The sequence below is a fragment of the Balaenoptera physalus genome, assembly GCF_965194825.1.
Source record: "Balaenoptera physalus genome assembly, chromosome: 10".
NCBI classification, from domain to species: domain Eukaryota; kingdom Metazoa; phylum Chordata; class Mammalia; order Artiodactyla; family Balaenopteridae; genus Balaenoptera; species Balaenoptera physalus.
Window position 1 is genome coordinate 51,685,219 of NC_138889.1, and position 16,382 is coordinate 51,701,600.

General features: G+C 37.3%; 1 protein-coding gene and 1 pseudogene across 20 annotated transcripts in view; both read left to right on the plus strand.

The window, feature by feature from the left end:
* The window catches only part of DLG2 (discs large MAGUK scaffold protein 2), a 2,066,111-nt gene that overhangs the window by 1,466,489 nt on the left and 583,240 nt on the right, over window positions 1-16,382 (plus strand). For all 19 annotated transcript variants that reach the window (XM_082410132.1, XM_082410117.1, XM_082410128.1 and 16 more), the window contains one exon: window positions 10,737-10,906. In XM_082410132.1, coding sequence (XP_082266258.1) covers window positions 10,737-10,906 — 170 coding nt within the window. The remainder of the gene's footprint in view (window positions 1-10,736; window positions 10,907-16,382) is intronic.
* LOC309636766 (charged multivesicular body protein 5 pseudogene) lies at window positions 4,272-6,834 on the plus strand (annotated as a pseudogene). The gene has a single exon. The product of its transcript is annotated as a charged multivesicular body protein 5 pseudogene (transcript).

Genomic DNA, 16,382 nt, shown 5'->3' on the forward strand with positions numbered 1-16,382 from the left:
AAGGACTTCTTTGCTTATATTTTTTAAATGTTTGAAACTCTGCTGTAGGCAGTGGAAAACAATCAAAGACTATTAAATAGGGGAATAAAGCAATCAGGTGTATTTTCAATAACCCCATTCTGGCAATAAATTGGAAGATGGATTGTAAAGGACAAAACTAGAAACAAGGAGACTGGTTACAAATTTTTTTCCAGAATCTGGGTGATTGACAATAAGAGCCACAGTAGGATAAATGAGTATAAAGAAGAGTTTAAATCTAAAAAACTCTGTGACAGATTGGACGTCTGGCTGAGAGAGAAGGAGGACTCCCCATTTTTGGAGATGGAATGATTTACTTTGATAGAGAATAAAAAGTAAAGTACGTAGTTGTCCATGGAGAGAGAATAAGCATAATTTGGCGTTCTGCTGCATTTGAAGTACATTCCAGACTTCCAAGTGGAGTTAGGTGGCAGGCTGAGTTAGCCTTGAATTTAGATTTATAGAACACCAGAGTTAGAAAAGAATTGTAAACTCATTGAACTCAACTTAAACAGAGACAAGAAAAAAAATGCCTTACTTAAATGGAAAGTGTGAGGATTAGAATTCACATCCGGTTTATAACTCACTGTTCTTCCCACCATACCATGCTCCTTGTGCTTCTCAACTTTTCACTAAAATGTTCATCGATATCACATAGTCAAATCAAATTAGAATCAGAAAATGTAAAATTATCGATTTCATATATGCTGATCCATATCAATTTCTGGGATTGGAGTAAATCTTAGTAGAAGAAAATAGAAAATCAAATCCAACATTTGAAAATGCATTTCTTAATGTATAGTACTTAATTATAGGTTCTGCAGGGGTACCAGATCGATCTGTAGCTTCTTCATGAGAATCTACCATGCATTTGCATTTCAGGCATTATAGGCAATGAGGACTTGTGTGATTAGGAAACATTTCATGAGGCTGGAGAGTGTGAGCTTGCCTTTGAATGAGGCTGGTTTGAGCTAGGCATTTGGGAGGCAGAAAGCACCATGAAATAAAATGCAGAGACAGGAATGAGCTTGTTATATTTTCAGGACAATGAAGATGTGGATTGACTGAAGCAGGAGTTTGAGAGGTATAAGAAGAGGCTAGATTGAGAAGCCCTTCAATGACACTCATTCATTCTTAAGTGACAACTGTATAGCGGACACTAGGAATACAAGGATAAATTAACCACAGCTTTGATTTGATATAGGTTAAGTGACTCGACGAATTTTGAGGGAGAGGAAATAATGATAGGGTTGCTTTAGGAAATTGAAGCTGAGCTGGGCTTGCCTGTGGGATGACGTAAAGAGGGACTAGGTAACCTGGCATCAGGAAAACTAGCTAGAAAGCTACTTCATTAATCCAGATGGGAGGCAGCAGGACTTCGTTTCTTGAAAGTTGATATGTAGTCCTGTCTGTGGACAGAGTATTGGACTGAGTGGGCTAAGTAATCTCCAGTCCTATGATCCTTTCCCTCTGAAATCCCTACTTAGTGCCTCTTTTCCATGTTGCATTCACCGAGTTACCTGGCTTGAGATTTGTTACTGGACTCTCTCCTTTTCTGGGAAAGTGCCGAAAGACCAATCACTGACTCTAAAATAGCAATTTCTTCCCCCGTTGTGGTAAAGCTGTGATTTTTCCCAGATGACAGCTGCAGAGAATCCTGGAAGGGTTTTATATACGGGAAATGAAGTGGCAAATGGAGAGAGAAAAACAGTATATTCACTGTAGGAGATGGCTTCTACGGATCATAAACTCAAGTTACTCAAGTCAGAGACGAGAGCAGGAGCCCTATTTTTAAGATGTAGAATGGATTGGCTATCAGTTGGCCTTTGCTGTAGGAAAACAGTAGGGAAAAGAGTCTCATATAAAATGAGTGCTGGAAAATGGCTCTCACACACAGTTTCACGTGGTATGGCAGCTGTGGTCTCCTGGTCCATATTCCCTTAGAGACTTCATTCCAAATAATGAAGAGCTGCAACATTGAAGGGATTGGGTTCAGAGTCAGAGCTCAGAACTTCCAGCACAGTCACCTGGGTCTACATAAGACTGAGTAGTCCTGTTCATTTTAGAATGAACCACACACTAGCCAAGTAGAGTGACCCTTCAGAACCTTGAGCAGTGGTTTTCAGAGTATGTCCCAGACCAACAACACCAGCATTACCTAGAAACTTGTTAGAGAAGTGAATCCTCTTTCCTGCTCCAGACCTACTGAATCAGAAACTCTCTGGCAGTGGAGCCAGCAATCTATGACTTAAATCCTTCAAGTAACTCTAATGCACGCTAAAGTTTGAGAACCCTTTCTAAATCTAGTTTTAAAGTATAGAAATCTGATTCTAAAGTTGAGAACTAGATTTTTCTTTAAGAAAAAAATTTAGGTTTTGTTACTTGGCTCGGCTTTACCACTTTCTAGTATGATCCTTAATCCTACTGATGGTTAGCAATTGAGATTGGTCCTTAATTATGTCCCAAAATTATTTTTAACAAACTAGAGAGATATGGGTGGTGCAGTGCATAAGCTTTGAGATTACCTAGACAACACTTACTGTCATTATAGACCTCTTTTAGCTTCAGTTTTCATTGTAAAATGAAAGAAGCAATATCTACCTTTCAAGGTTTCTGTTTAGATTAAACAGATTAAAGAATATATACGTAGTACATAGTGTAAATATCTCCCATTATGTACCAAGGATTATACCGTTTGAATAAACCAGAGACCACAGTTCAGTATAATAAGCACAGTTTAGTGCTTTTATAAATACTGTACTTTTTTAAACACAGTATGTATGCCTAATTAAATTTGAATAACAGATAAACACAAGTAATTTTTAAGTATAAATATGTCCCAAACATGGTACAGAACGTACTTACACTAAAAACTGTTTATCTGAATAATAATTATTATTGTTTTTATCTGAAATCCAAATTTAACTGAATGTCCTATACTTTGATTTGCTAGGTCTGGTAACTTCATTAATATTTTGTACTGGCTACCTAGTACAGGGACACTGGACCAGCCAGTTGAGCCAAGGATGACTTCCCAGAAGACAAGATAAACTTGAATTAAGTATTAAAAGGAAAATAGGAATGAGGTAAGGGAGATAGTGCATGCAAAGTGCTGGTCACAAAGTCTGCCTGTATTAGTTAGAAATTTTTGTTGATGAGTAACAAAGATCCACCTGAGCTTACTTAATCAAAAAGGGGAATGAATTAGAAGGACACTTGAAATATCTTCTGAAATTCAAGGCTGGATTGGACAACCATGGACTGAAGCCCTTACTTCTTTCCAAAAATTTGCTTTATTCCCATCTTCTTGCAAATAAGCTTTTGCTACTTTTCAGTCAGTGTGGAAGAAAATGGCCCCAATATGAAGCTTTCAAACTTCTATTTCTTCTGTTTAGATAGAACCTCTGAATCTCATCGTTTCAATTCCAGATTCCCCAAAACAGGACTATCAAACTTGACAAGTGATCCATGATAAGCTGTATGAACTGTCACTCTTCCTGCAACCCTGTGAATGTTTGGTAAAGAAAAAGTCCTAGTAGATATTACTACATCAACTCATATCTGATTCTTCCAAAACATCAGTCCTTTACCTTTCCTAGAAAACTGTTAAATTATGCTGATTTTTATTATTTTATTCTCAATTTTAATGGACTAATAGCACCTAGTGAGGTCAATGAAATAAATGGTTTTTTAAGGTGAGACGTTTCAACAAGGAGGAACCTTAGCTGGTGGAACTTTAAATATACCCGGTGAACCCACATGTGCTTCATGAGAGGATACAGGAAGACAGCAGACAGACACAATTAAGTAGATTTAGAAAAGGTCATAATGATTTGAAGCCATTTGGGTCAATCTCTGTGTGTGTGTGTGTGCGTGCGTGTGTGTGTTGTGTTGTTTTTTCCTTTTCTCTGGTAATGTAAAGCATCTGTCTTTTCTTTTTTTTTTTTTTTTTAAATTTATTTATTTATTTTTGGCTGTGTTGGGTCTTCGTTTCTGTGCGAGGGCTTTCTCTAGTTGTGGCAAGCGGGGGCCACTCTTCATCGCGGTGCGCGGGCCTCTCACTATCGCGGCCTCTCTTGTTGCGGAGAACAGGCTCCAGACGCGCAGGCTCAGTAGTTGTGGCTCACGGGCCCAGCCACTCCGCGGCATGTGGGATCTTCCCAGACCAGGGCTCGAACCCGTGTCCCCTGCCTTGGCAGGCAGATTCTCAACCACTGCGCCACCAGGGAAGCCCTGTCTTTTCTTAAATAAACTTTTGAGTGTCTATTATTTGTTCTTAACCTACCTTTAGTGACTCTAGGAATAAAAGAAAAGTAAGGCATTTTTGCTACCTTAACCTTGAGAGCCTTTCTGGTATCCTTATAGTTCACATAAAATCTATGCAATTATTCTTTTTAAACAGATTCTGATTTTTATAAATCGTTGATCTCTTTAAGCACAGATAGTATAATTCCCAGCCAGTGTTTTCCATTTGATAATGCATTATTACATTTCATCCAGCACATTAAACATTGATCAGCTTTCTCCATGATGTGGCCCTTTGGTCTGTAATTAATTCATCTATTTGACCAAAGAGAGTAGGACTGAGTGGAGACAATAAAGAATAAGCCAATCAAGACCCCAACCCACCCCATCTTAATAACCAGTAAGTTTCAAAATTAAGCTGTAGACCTGTGACCTAAAGCCTCCTTTTGAATCAAGCCTTGAGCGGTCTGAGTGACTGGATGTGTTTACAGGTGTGGAGTGGGGCAAGGACAGAGTAGGCCCGAGCTGGTGCGAATTCTGCCAAGTGTGCTGATCTTTAGAAGCTTTCTCTAAGGCTACCATAAAGCTATAGTTTATATTAGAACTGACTATTTTCTTGATGGTAGGGGAGAGGGAAGATGAAAGGGGAATAAAGCTACACTCCACAAAACAAGACTTACTTAAAAGCCTTATTTTTACATTTTTCTTCCCCCAAGTCCCATTCATTGCATCTCTTTCTCTCTTCTCCATATAAAATTTCAAAAATACTTTCAGTACCTGATGGTAGCCCTCTCTTCCTTTCTGTCTCTTTAGAATTTTTTTTCCCTACACTATAGTCTTTCCACATCCTTTCTCATGCAAATTGTTCTTGTTTTTTTCATGACTATAATAGCTTACCATTTTTCAGGCACTGTACTACATATTTCACATATATTATTTAATCCGTACAGCAATCTTATTATCCCTATTTTCACATGCAAAAGCTGAAGCTTTGAGATGTCAAGTGACTTGCCCAAAGTCACGCAGCTCCTGAGTTCTAGAGCTGGGACAAGATCCCAGTCGTGTCTAGGTGTGGCCAAGGCTCCCAGGCCCATGTTCTTAGGTTCTCTGCGATGATGTATGTCCATTATAGAACTTTTGGAAGAAACAAAAATAGAAATATGCTTTTTAAAACATCCGAATAGGCACATTGCGCTTGCGCATGGAAGGCGGGAAGTCAAGTCGGAGGCGGAGGTGACTCTGCTTCCATTTCTGGTTTTGCTCAAACGTTTGGGTTTTCTTCGTGGCCACCCAAGATGAACCTATTCTTCAGGAAAGCGAAACCCAAGGCTCCGCCGCCCAGCTTGACTAACTAATTGCATTGGCACGGAGGACAGCAGGGCAGAATCCATTGACAAGAAGGTTTCTCGGCTGGATGCTGAACTAGTGAAGTATAAGGATCAGATCAAGAAGATGAGAGAGGGTCCTGCAAAGGTATGAGCAGCAGCGGGACAGTCTTGCCCAACAGTCATTTAACATGGAACAAGCCAATTACATCATCCAGTCATTGAAGGACACCAAGACCACGGTTGATGCTATGAAACTGGGTGTAAAGGAAATGAAGAAAGCATACAAGCAAGTGAAAATCGACCAGACTGAGGATCTACAAGACCAGCTAGAGGATATGATGGAAGATGCAAATGAAATCCAAGAAACACTGAGTCGTAGTTACGGCACCCCAGAATTAGATGAAGATGACCTAGAAGCAGAGTTGGATGCACTGGGCGATGAGCTTCTGGCTGATAAAGACAGTTCTTATTTGGATGAAGCAGCAGCTGCACCTGCAATTCCAGAAGGTGTTCCCACTGAGACAAAGAATAAGGATGGAGTCCTGGTGGGTGAATTCGGATTGCCACAGATCCCTGCTTCATAGACTTGCATCATTCAAGTACATCATGTAAAATAAACACATATTCTGGGACTAGGAAATATTTATCTTTCCAAGTTTGCCATAACAGATTTAGGTTTCTTTCCTTTCTTTGGAGGAAAAGTTAATTACATTGCTTTCATTTTTTTTCCGTTAAGAGATTCATTGCTTGAAGGAAGCTTTCTTCATACTAAATTTTTATTCCTTTTCTTTTATCAAAGACTAACTTACTTAAAATTATCATTAGGTATGTATAACTTCATTCCTTAATAGTAATTTTGAAATAAAACCAAGGAAATGGGAATCTTTAAGTTCTATGACAGCGTTTCTCCACAATCTCAAATTGACCTGATAAATCGATGACAAAGACGAGATTAGTGGGACTGTCCATACTATGATTCAAAACCATTTTCTCTTGTGGTATTATAGGTTGGTTAAAGTGATGGCCTTTTTTGGTGAGTTTTGTTGTGTCTTGTGAGTAAATCATTACTGTGTCCAATATTGGAATGGAATTATCACTACTGTATCATGGGTGGCTATTTTGATTCTGTGGTTCCTTCAGTATTACAGCAGACTTGTAATCAATAATGAATATTTCTTGATATTTAATGTATAGGACATTTATTTATACTCAATAAATATTTTTCAAAAGGAAAAAAAAGAAATCCATAATCTCTACATCCACAAAGGACCAGAGCTGAAACTTTACCTTTCCTCCCACTATTTTTTAATACATAATAAACAGATTTTTTTAAAAAAATTTTAACACAAGCATTTAGTGATTATTTTTAATGAATTAACATCCTTAAAAATGTATAAAATCACAAATCTTGTTTTACAATACCTATGAATGAGAGTAGATATTACATGTTATTTTAGATATCTTCAAAGTAGAACAAATAATTTTTAAGTATTAGTTGACTTTTCAGTGATACTATATCATATTCCAGAATATGTGTTTAGTGCAAATTTTTTTCTTTTGGCCGCATCACACGGCTTGCAGAATCTTAATTCCCTGACCTGGTGTTGAACCCAGGCCTTCAGCAGTGAACACGCCGAGTCCTAACCACTGGAGCGCCAGGGAATTGCCTGCTTAGTGCAAATTTTAGATGTGATTCTGTAGACATGTTAGTGATGAAATGTACTTTTTGTTTCAAAGATATTTTCTGCAAGGAAATGTACCAGAATGTCCAAAGGAACTACGACTAGGAAAAGATTAAAATTAATCTTTTAATTTCATGGACAATACTGGTCCACAAAAAGGATATTGTAGACTTATATCCGAAACAGCAAGCCCTGAAAGAGTGAAACCATCAACTTAATTACGTGGGTACAGTAGGGAGAAAGTTTGTATGTAAATGGCTTTCTAATACAGTGTCTCAGAAATACGATAAAGACTTCACTCTTCACTGAAACAGTGTTATTTGAGTTTGAAGCTAGTGGTATATTTATGTTTCAGAATGAATTCCAGTGCTGCCTTTACTCATGGAGATTATCTACTGGTAGAGAAAGCAAATTAATTCTAAATAGCCATGACCCTCTAGCCAAATGCTATTTCAAGTGATTGGGAGGAAGGAAAGTTGAGTTCCCTAGTTTGGCTTGATATTCTTTCTTTTCTGTTTTAAGAATTTGAATATAAACTTCTCCCCTCACATTCCCTTTTTCTTTTTTTTTTTTAAACAATCAACTCTGAGTAACTTTGTATCAGCATGGGCTCCAGGAAAGGACAAAATTAGATTGGAATCGTGTTGCTGCCCTCACCAACACTGTGACCTTGTCAATAAGATTTCATTGTCTGTAAAATAAGATCTATGTTTTATAAATGGTTTGATTTAAACACAAGCAAATAAGTGAAGTCACTAAAATGATATATGGCACATAGTAGACCCTTTAAAAATTTCCATTTCCATCCTATTTACCTTTCAACAAATTCTGAGCACAGCTTCTTTGATTCACCTATCAATAGCTGCAACTCTCTCATATATGGTACGTTACAGTTTACGCATACATCCATATATTTATCTGTCTGGTTACTCCTCTCATTAACTCTAGGCATGCTTACTCTCTATTCATGGGAAACTGAAGTTCAAAAAGATGAAGTGACCACGGTCGCACAGCTGATACACAGCTGGGACTCAAATCCAAACCTCCTGACTGCTAGTCCGGTGGGGTTTTTTTAGTGCACTAAAGCTGCCTACTTTGTCCACATGTTCAGAAAAAAACATCTGATTTAGGCTGTGATTTCCTCACCCCAGCATTTGACAATTAAGGATTCCAGTGTATACAAAAGGAAAAAATTTAGTAGAGTTTGAATAGATAGAGCATCCAGAATTTTCTCTTTAATGTCAGCCACTCCCTTCTATGGAAAGCAGTGTTTTAATATATGATTAGTATGCTGAGCATAGGGTGATGGTAAACATTATGTTTTTGCATTATCATGAGATGACAAAATTACCCACTCTCAAAGGACCAGCTGCTGCAGGGCGGCTGGCACCCGTGATGCCTACATTCTCAAAACTATTTTAATTGGTAGTTTTCCATGATTTTTTTTTTAGTCAGTCAGAGAGGAAATGTCTGTATAAACCTATTAAAGCCATAGCATCTGTTATGATGAAATGACACCACTGAATCTTAGTAAGTGAGATTGTTCTAGCTCAAGAATTTGAAGCTAATCAGGGTTCTTATTGAGCCAAGAGATCCTATCACTCAGTTCCACAAATAGGTATAGAAAAGTTATGAACAAAAAAGAGAGGAAAATTCTTCCCATACTTTTTATATATTTCCACTACCATGTTATAATTTTAAATTGATGTGCACAACATACATGAAACTATTCATCACATTAGATGTATGTGTCCTAAGAGGAAAGAACAAATTTTGAAATAAGACCTAGGATCATATCCAATCTCTAATCAAATTGCTGACAGCTTTAGACAAAGAACTTAACCACTTGGAACAACTCTTATCTGTGTAATATGGGTAATAGACCTTATGCCACAAGACTATGGAAGGAATCCAATAGTTAAGAATATTACAAATCAACAAACTGTGCGCTGCTACCAATAACAACCATTTATTAGGTGCTTATTACATACTGGGGTCTGTGCTAAGGACTTATATGTACATTACCACATTTAATCTTCCCCAAAGTCTTTATCGTAGGTATTACTATTCTATTTTATAGATGAGACTATGGAGGCTTAGAGAAGTTAAAAAAAATTATCAATGTTTACAAACTTAGGAAATAGAGGGCCCAATAATTGAACTTAGACTTGCTCTTTCGTTCATTTAACAAAAATTTGCTGAAGAATAGATCACCTGAACAAATTCAGGCACTGTTTGGAAGAAGGAAGTGGGGAATGGAATGGAAGGGGGTTAGGCAACCAACCATGTCCACTTTATCCTGGCCACTGTGGAGAATGAGTTGGAAGGTGACAAGAGAGGATCGGAGAGACTAGGTAGGAGGCTGTGGAAGTAGTTCAGGTGAGAGATGACGTTGACTTCAGCCAAGGGGGTAGCACTGGAGGTGAGGAGCCTGGATGTACTGTAGATGTACTTCACGGGTGGAGCCGGATGGGTGGTGGGAGGAGGGGTGAAGCAGGGGTAGCCCCTTATCTCTTACTCTGAGCAACACAGCGAACTGGGATGGGGAACACGAGAACGGATCTGTGGAGTGAGGGGAAGAACTTCTAATCTCAAGTCTTACACCCTTAACCATTATTAATATCTCACTAATTATTATTGTGAATATAAAAGAGATTTACAGTTCATGGCCACTATGAACTATAAAGTATCTAGAAAGCTTAATGCAAAAGCAGCTTGTTCCTTCCCATGAAAAAAATGGCAAAAAGGAAAAGTCTAATGTAGGCCGTGTCATAATTCTTAGTTTTCAAAGAAAGTACCTAGGGCAAGGATTGAGATTTTCTTTGAATTTTGTGAAATCTGGACTTTAAGCCCTATAATATCGTGAAATGAATTTGAGGGGGAAAAACAAACACTGGAAGATAATTTGCCAGAAAGCTAACATTATTTCAGATGATTGAATCATGTATATATATTTTTTCTTTCTACATGTTATATTTTTCAGATTTTCTAAAATGATTATATATTACTTTTATAGCTAGTAAATTAAGAATTCAAGAAAAACTAATTTATAAAGTTACATTTGCTATGTCTATATAGTCTGTGGGAGTAAGTTCTGAGAACCACTCAAATTGTAACCCTCAGTCAAGCCAATTAAAACCAATCAAAATGCTGATGTGACTGACAGAGACCTTAAAATATGTGTCCTTCTAACTGCCCCCTATGTGATGCTGTCCCAGTCAGAGCGGACTGGAGTTCAGGATGGGACCTGACCAGTAGGGTGGTCAATGTTGGGAAAACTGTGAAGGCTGAGGAGTTCAAGGTTTTCTTGATTTCCTTCATTTGAAGTATTTCTTCCAAATATAAATATTTTTTAATTGCCTATACCTTTTGCCTCCCCACATCTTAAGGTTAGATACTCATAAGATTCTTTCAGAAATTCTCTTAGCCACTCCTGACCTTTGCCTCTTTTCCTTTCTTTCAGGGTCAATGATTGTATCTTACGGGTGAACGAGGTGGATGTGTCAGAGGTTTCCCACAGTAAAGCAGTGGAAGCGCTCAAAGAAGCAGGGTCTATCGTTCGGCTGTACGTGCGTAGAAGACGACCCATTTTGGAGACTGTTGTGGAAATCAAACTGTTCAAAGGGCCTAAAGGTAATAGACACATAAATAACTCACAATAGAACACCAGTGACAACCTATTTGGCTAAGGATTATGCCATAACCCATCTATGTAGTCCATTCTTTTATTGTCTGATATTCAGCGTTTACCATGAGTTTTGAAATCCTATGATAATGGTAGGTTTTTACGTAGAGTAAAAGAAACCAATACTGTAAATATGAACTCAGAGAAGGAAAGGATAGATTTCTGAAGAAATTTTCTTATAAACAATAACAACAACCATCTACATTTTTCTATAAATTTTTAATCTTACCGTATCATCATGACTTAGCTGGCATGTTAATACTTTCTAACGTTTCAAATGTAAATGGTAACCTCCCTCCTTTAGTAAAATAGTAATGTGAAAAATAATAATTGAAATAGCCTATCCTGAAATAATTATTATATTTTTATGACACTTGTGATTTGTTTTGAATTTATAATACTCTTATCTGTTGTATTCAAGTACTACATAACATTTTATACTTGCAATAGTCAAAATAAGTTAAAATTTATTTTTCTGAAATGTTCACAAATCTCTTGAGGTAATTGCAGTTACCCTGGGGAATCACATAAACAGTAAGATGAATCATTATATTAATTTTTAAGAATAGTCCTTTGAGCTTTGCTCTTCAGAATGATGACATTTAATATTAACAGTATTTCAAATATTTTAGAAAAATCAAATAATTGGCTTGAGTATTTTAAATATTTTAAAAGATTTTGACTACAGAGTCACTATACTCTTTTAGTAAATTATTTCTCTTTCCCTTAAAATCTGTGTAATCTCTAATGCTATATGTGATTTACAAATAAGCACACCACCTTCTCTGCGAGGTAGTGGTGGGTGGTATTTAAGATCTCAGACCCAAGAGTCAGGCAGGACTGAATTTAAAAGCCTGGTTCAGCCACTTACTAGCAGAGTGACGTTGGTTAGACCAACCCCCTTATTAAATGGGAATCATAATGGTAGCATCCCATTGGGCTTATGAGAATTAAACATTTAACTAATAGCTGGCAAGTGGTGAGCAGAAAAGCTTGCTGGTTGAGTGCAGACTCCAGAGCCAAAGTGCCTAAGTTGGAATCCTAGCTCTGCAGCGCACTAGCCGTTTGACCTTGGGCAAATTGCTTAACCTCTCTGAGCCTTAATTTTCTCATCTACAAAATGCAGGTAGTAATAGCACTTGCCCCTAGAAATGTTGTAAGGATTAGACGAGTCAATATACATAAGGTGCTTAGAATAATGGCTGGCACAAATTGACAACAAATATTAACTGTACAGTATATACATGTTATTTGTAGTTTGCTCCATATAGTTTCAGCCTTTGCTACAGTTGTTTGGTAATCTAATAAAATAATCAAGGATCCCTCCTGAGTTAAATTCAAATGCGTTAAAATCACAGAATTAATTCTGGGGGAGGTAGGCGGGAAGAAAGGAAGTAAAGTATTTCCATACCACAATGTCTGGTGATATGAACGAAAAGACCTTCTATCCTACACATGTACTAACATCATATTTCCCATGTGCTTTAAAGTTAAACCAAATGAGCATCCCACTACTTCGATTAAAAAGATATACTATATATAAATAAAGTAGATATTTCTACAATTCAGTTAACAGCAATTATTCAGCACAGCCTTAAGGCACATACTAGTTGTAAGCACTCAGCAAAGCATTACCATCCATTAGGAAGTCATCGAGTGCTGAGTCACTCGATGACCTCCAGCTACTCAGCAGAGCACTTAAAGGTTCTAGGGAAACGATAGCCAAAACTCCTTAATTTTATCAGGAACACATATTTTTGGGATCTCTATCTTTGGTATTAGGACCCTAGCTGGTTTACTTCTGTCTGAACTATCTTCTCCTTTGAGCCAGGAGTGGGGCAGGAATTGCCCTGGGACAAAGAGAGTGAGATGTGGGGACCAGTGAGCATTAATCGACCAGGAATACCAAGGCAATAACCCAATGAAAATATGCAGCATATGGGTGATGGGCTTTTTGTGTGTGTGTGTGTGTGTGTGTGTGTGTGTGTGTGTGGCTTATTTATTTATTAACATCTTTATTGGAGTATAATTGCTTTACAATGGTGTGTTAGTTTCTGCTTTATAACAAAGTGAATCAGTTACACATACACATATGTTCCCATATCTCTTCCCTCTTGCGTCTCCCTCCCTCCCACCCTCCCTATCCCACCCCTCTAGGTGGTCACAAAGCACTGAGCTGATGGGTGATGGGCTTTTTCTACTGGGGAAAGGAGAACCAGGAAACTGGTAGAGCTAACTTTACATCCCTGAAAGCAGGCTCCTGCCAAATTCCTGTAGAGGGCTGTGGGCCTATTGGTCCTGTTGGGATTCTGTTGAGTCAGTCATACTTTTTTGTACTGTCACCATACAAAGATCACTGATGGGGATTTGTTTCTCTATATAGAGCTTATTGATTTACAGAGAAAGAAACTGTTTTAGTCACTGTTTAAATCCCTGATGCCTTTCCCTGTGCCTTGAACGCAGGAAGTGCTGAATCAGAGTAAATTGGATTCTACGCTAAATCTGATGATACCTTGCAGTCTTAACCTCCCTTGGCACCTTTATTCTTTATTTGTGAATGATGATATATTTTTTTTTAATTTCTGTCAATGTTTAACTCATGCCATGGAAACTCTTATGCAGTGGAGACAATGAAGATGAATCAGATGTGCTTCTAATGGGAGAATTAGAAAGTTCTAATGCGAGAGAGAGACATAAAGCCAACTCACTTTAATGCTAGACAGAATGAAATCAGCTCTGTGGTTGAACTTGAGCCATGATTCCAAATGAACAAAGAGGAAGATGTGATTCATCTTAATCAGGAGATCCAAAATGCTCCAGAGAATTTAAAATTTAATATGTGCTTTCAGACCCTTATCTTCCCTTCACTGAGCGTGTGGGCATTCTCAATAGTAAATATCAACACTCTTGCCAACTGGGCTAACTAGCCTCAATTATGAGTATATAATACAGAGCTAACTGAATGTGTTCATTAATTTAGTTCTTCAGTGATTCAACAAATATTTATTAAGTATTTATTGTGGACTTGACACAAACCCAGACAATGAGGATTCACAAAGAAAACAGAGAGAATTCTTGCTCAGGAAGATTATGGTCTGATGTAGATAACACCTATAATATAAATTGGGAAACATGCTATGAATGAGCATAAATGATTAAGGAGGCACGAATTAAATAGTGGGTCAAAGAAGACTTCCCTGAGGAAGTGCCACTTAAGCTAAACTTTGAAATACAAATAAAACTAGAAGTTAGCTGGACAAAGAGTGGAGGAGAGTATCCAGACAGAAGTAAAAAGCATGTGTGTATGAAGGCCCCAGTGTAGGAAAGATCTTCGTACCTTCCAGGAACTGAAAGAAGTCAGTTGTGATCGAAGTTTAATGACAAGATAGTGAATGACACGAAATGATATTGTCAACGTGAGCAGGGGCCAGATCATGTACAGCTGACCGTATTTACAGATTTGTTATTTTATGTCAAGTGCAATGGGAAGTTCTTGCAACATGTTCAGCATGTGATATGGTCAAATTTGTTGTTTTTAGAAGATCACTCAACTGCTGTAAAGAAAATGCATTGAAGGGGGCAAGAGTGGGAACAGAGATCAGTTAGGGGACACTTGGAGAAGGTAGAGAAAAATGGATGGTGAAGATATGTGATGCCACTTATTGGTAATCTAGATGTGGGGTATGTACAAGGTTGAGGCCCTTGGACATACTCTAATTGGTCCTTCTAATAGAGCAATCTAATGGATTGGGGTGCCATTTGTGAGATGGGGAAGGCTGTGGAGGAACCCCTATGGGGACTCTACTGGACATGTTGAGAAGACTGTGAGATTCTGAAAAGGAGGCAGAACTGGAAAACATCTGTCTGAAAACCCTGTTAATACTCTGAATTTTTCCCATTTTTTATGAAATATCTGGAGTTGGGGAAGTACCTGAATAATTGACTTTCTCACTTTTACCAATAGTCTTTAATATAAAAATCATGAATATGGATACTTTAGCTATTTTGAACAGTTATAAGCCTTTAGTAGATCTATTTTATAGACATTCTTAATGCCCCAGACCATTTTTGTTTGGGGATTATTTTTGGTTCTGTTTATTTGTTTGTACATGGGACAGAAGGTAAACAGTGTTACTCCTTTTTGTTATATAGATGCAATGTTAAGGGATTCCTTGAAAAAATAATTTGTGGTAGAATTATATTTACAGTTTTCCAATGTATACCCTTATGTTTATTCCACCTATTATACAAATCACTAATTCTGAGATGATCTTTGATGTATGTGATTTTTCTTTATAGCAGTACTAACCTTCCCAATATTCAATTAGAATCATCTGGCTGATGATTTATAGCCATGTATTTCAGTAAGGGATATTTGGGTAATATGCACTACTGATTTAGAATGTCTCTTCTTAACAATATATAAAAATTTCCCTAACCTCACAGTGATAGATTTGGTCATTGCAAGCAGCTGGGTTGTCTGTGTACAGGCAGTCAGTTGAGAAAAAAATGGCTAATCATGTATAGGAAGTCGTGATTAGGCAAATCCATTTAGACTTGCCAAGCAACCAGAAATATGCGAGGAAGAGAATCTGAAGTGTGCATGTGGTTTCCCAGGAAATAGGTTTATAATAAAAGTCTTTCTAGTGACTTTCCCAAGGACACTCTAAGTCATAATTTCTCAGGAACTAGATAAGTCAACACTTGTAGACTGTTGGTTTCTGTGGCCTAAGCCAAAGAAGCCTAAACCTATATAAGAAATGAGATGCCTTCTAAGATGTTCTTGCTGCTTACAGATAATATAGCTAGTTGAAGGCCAAGTTCTAGAACTGAAATGTTAAGGCCATAGCATTGTTAAATCCAAAGGTAGACTTTATTTAACCACCTTATTTTTTAATAAAAACTCAAAGAGTGGTAAATTCTGTCTAGCAAAAAATTTCATCAATTCTACATTATTTTTTTAAATGTTTTTAAACATCTTCAGTTTTAATTTCTTCATAGTTATATACATTTTTGCAGTTATAAAAGTCTGTAACAGTGCGAACTGCAAATGCAGTGAAGAATGCTCTCAGCTTTGCACAAGAAGTAAAAATAACTATAAAACACACTGACTGTAAAAGTCACTATACTAATAGCCATTTGTAATGTGTATAATTCAACCATTACAGAAGCCACATATGTAGTGATGAAGTTGCTGGACGTCTCTCTAAGTAGCTATGAAAACTAGAGTAAGTGTCTTAACCTCTTTGTGCCTCACCTTCCTCGTCTGCAAAATAGATGTAATTTGAGTATCTAATTCATAAGGTTATTTTCAGGATAATAATTGTAAATTCTCAATACATATTTAATTATTTTTACTCTTTTTATTATCATAATTGACTAAAAGTTGAATAAAGAAAAGCAGCAAAGCACATACTCATTCTG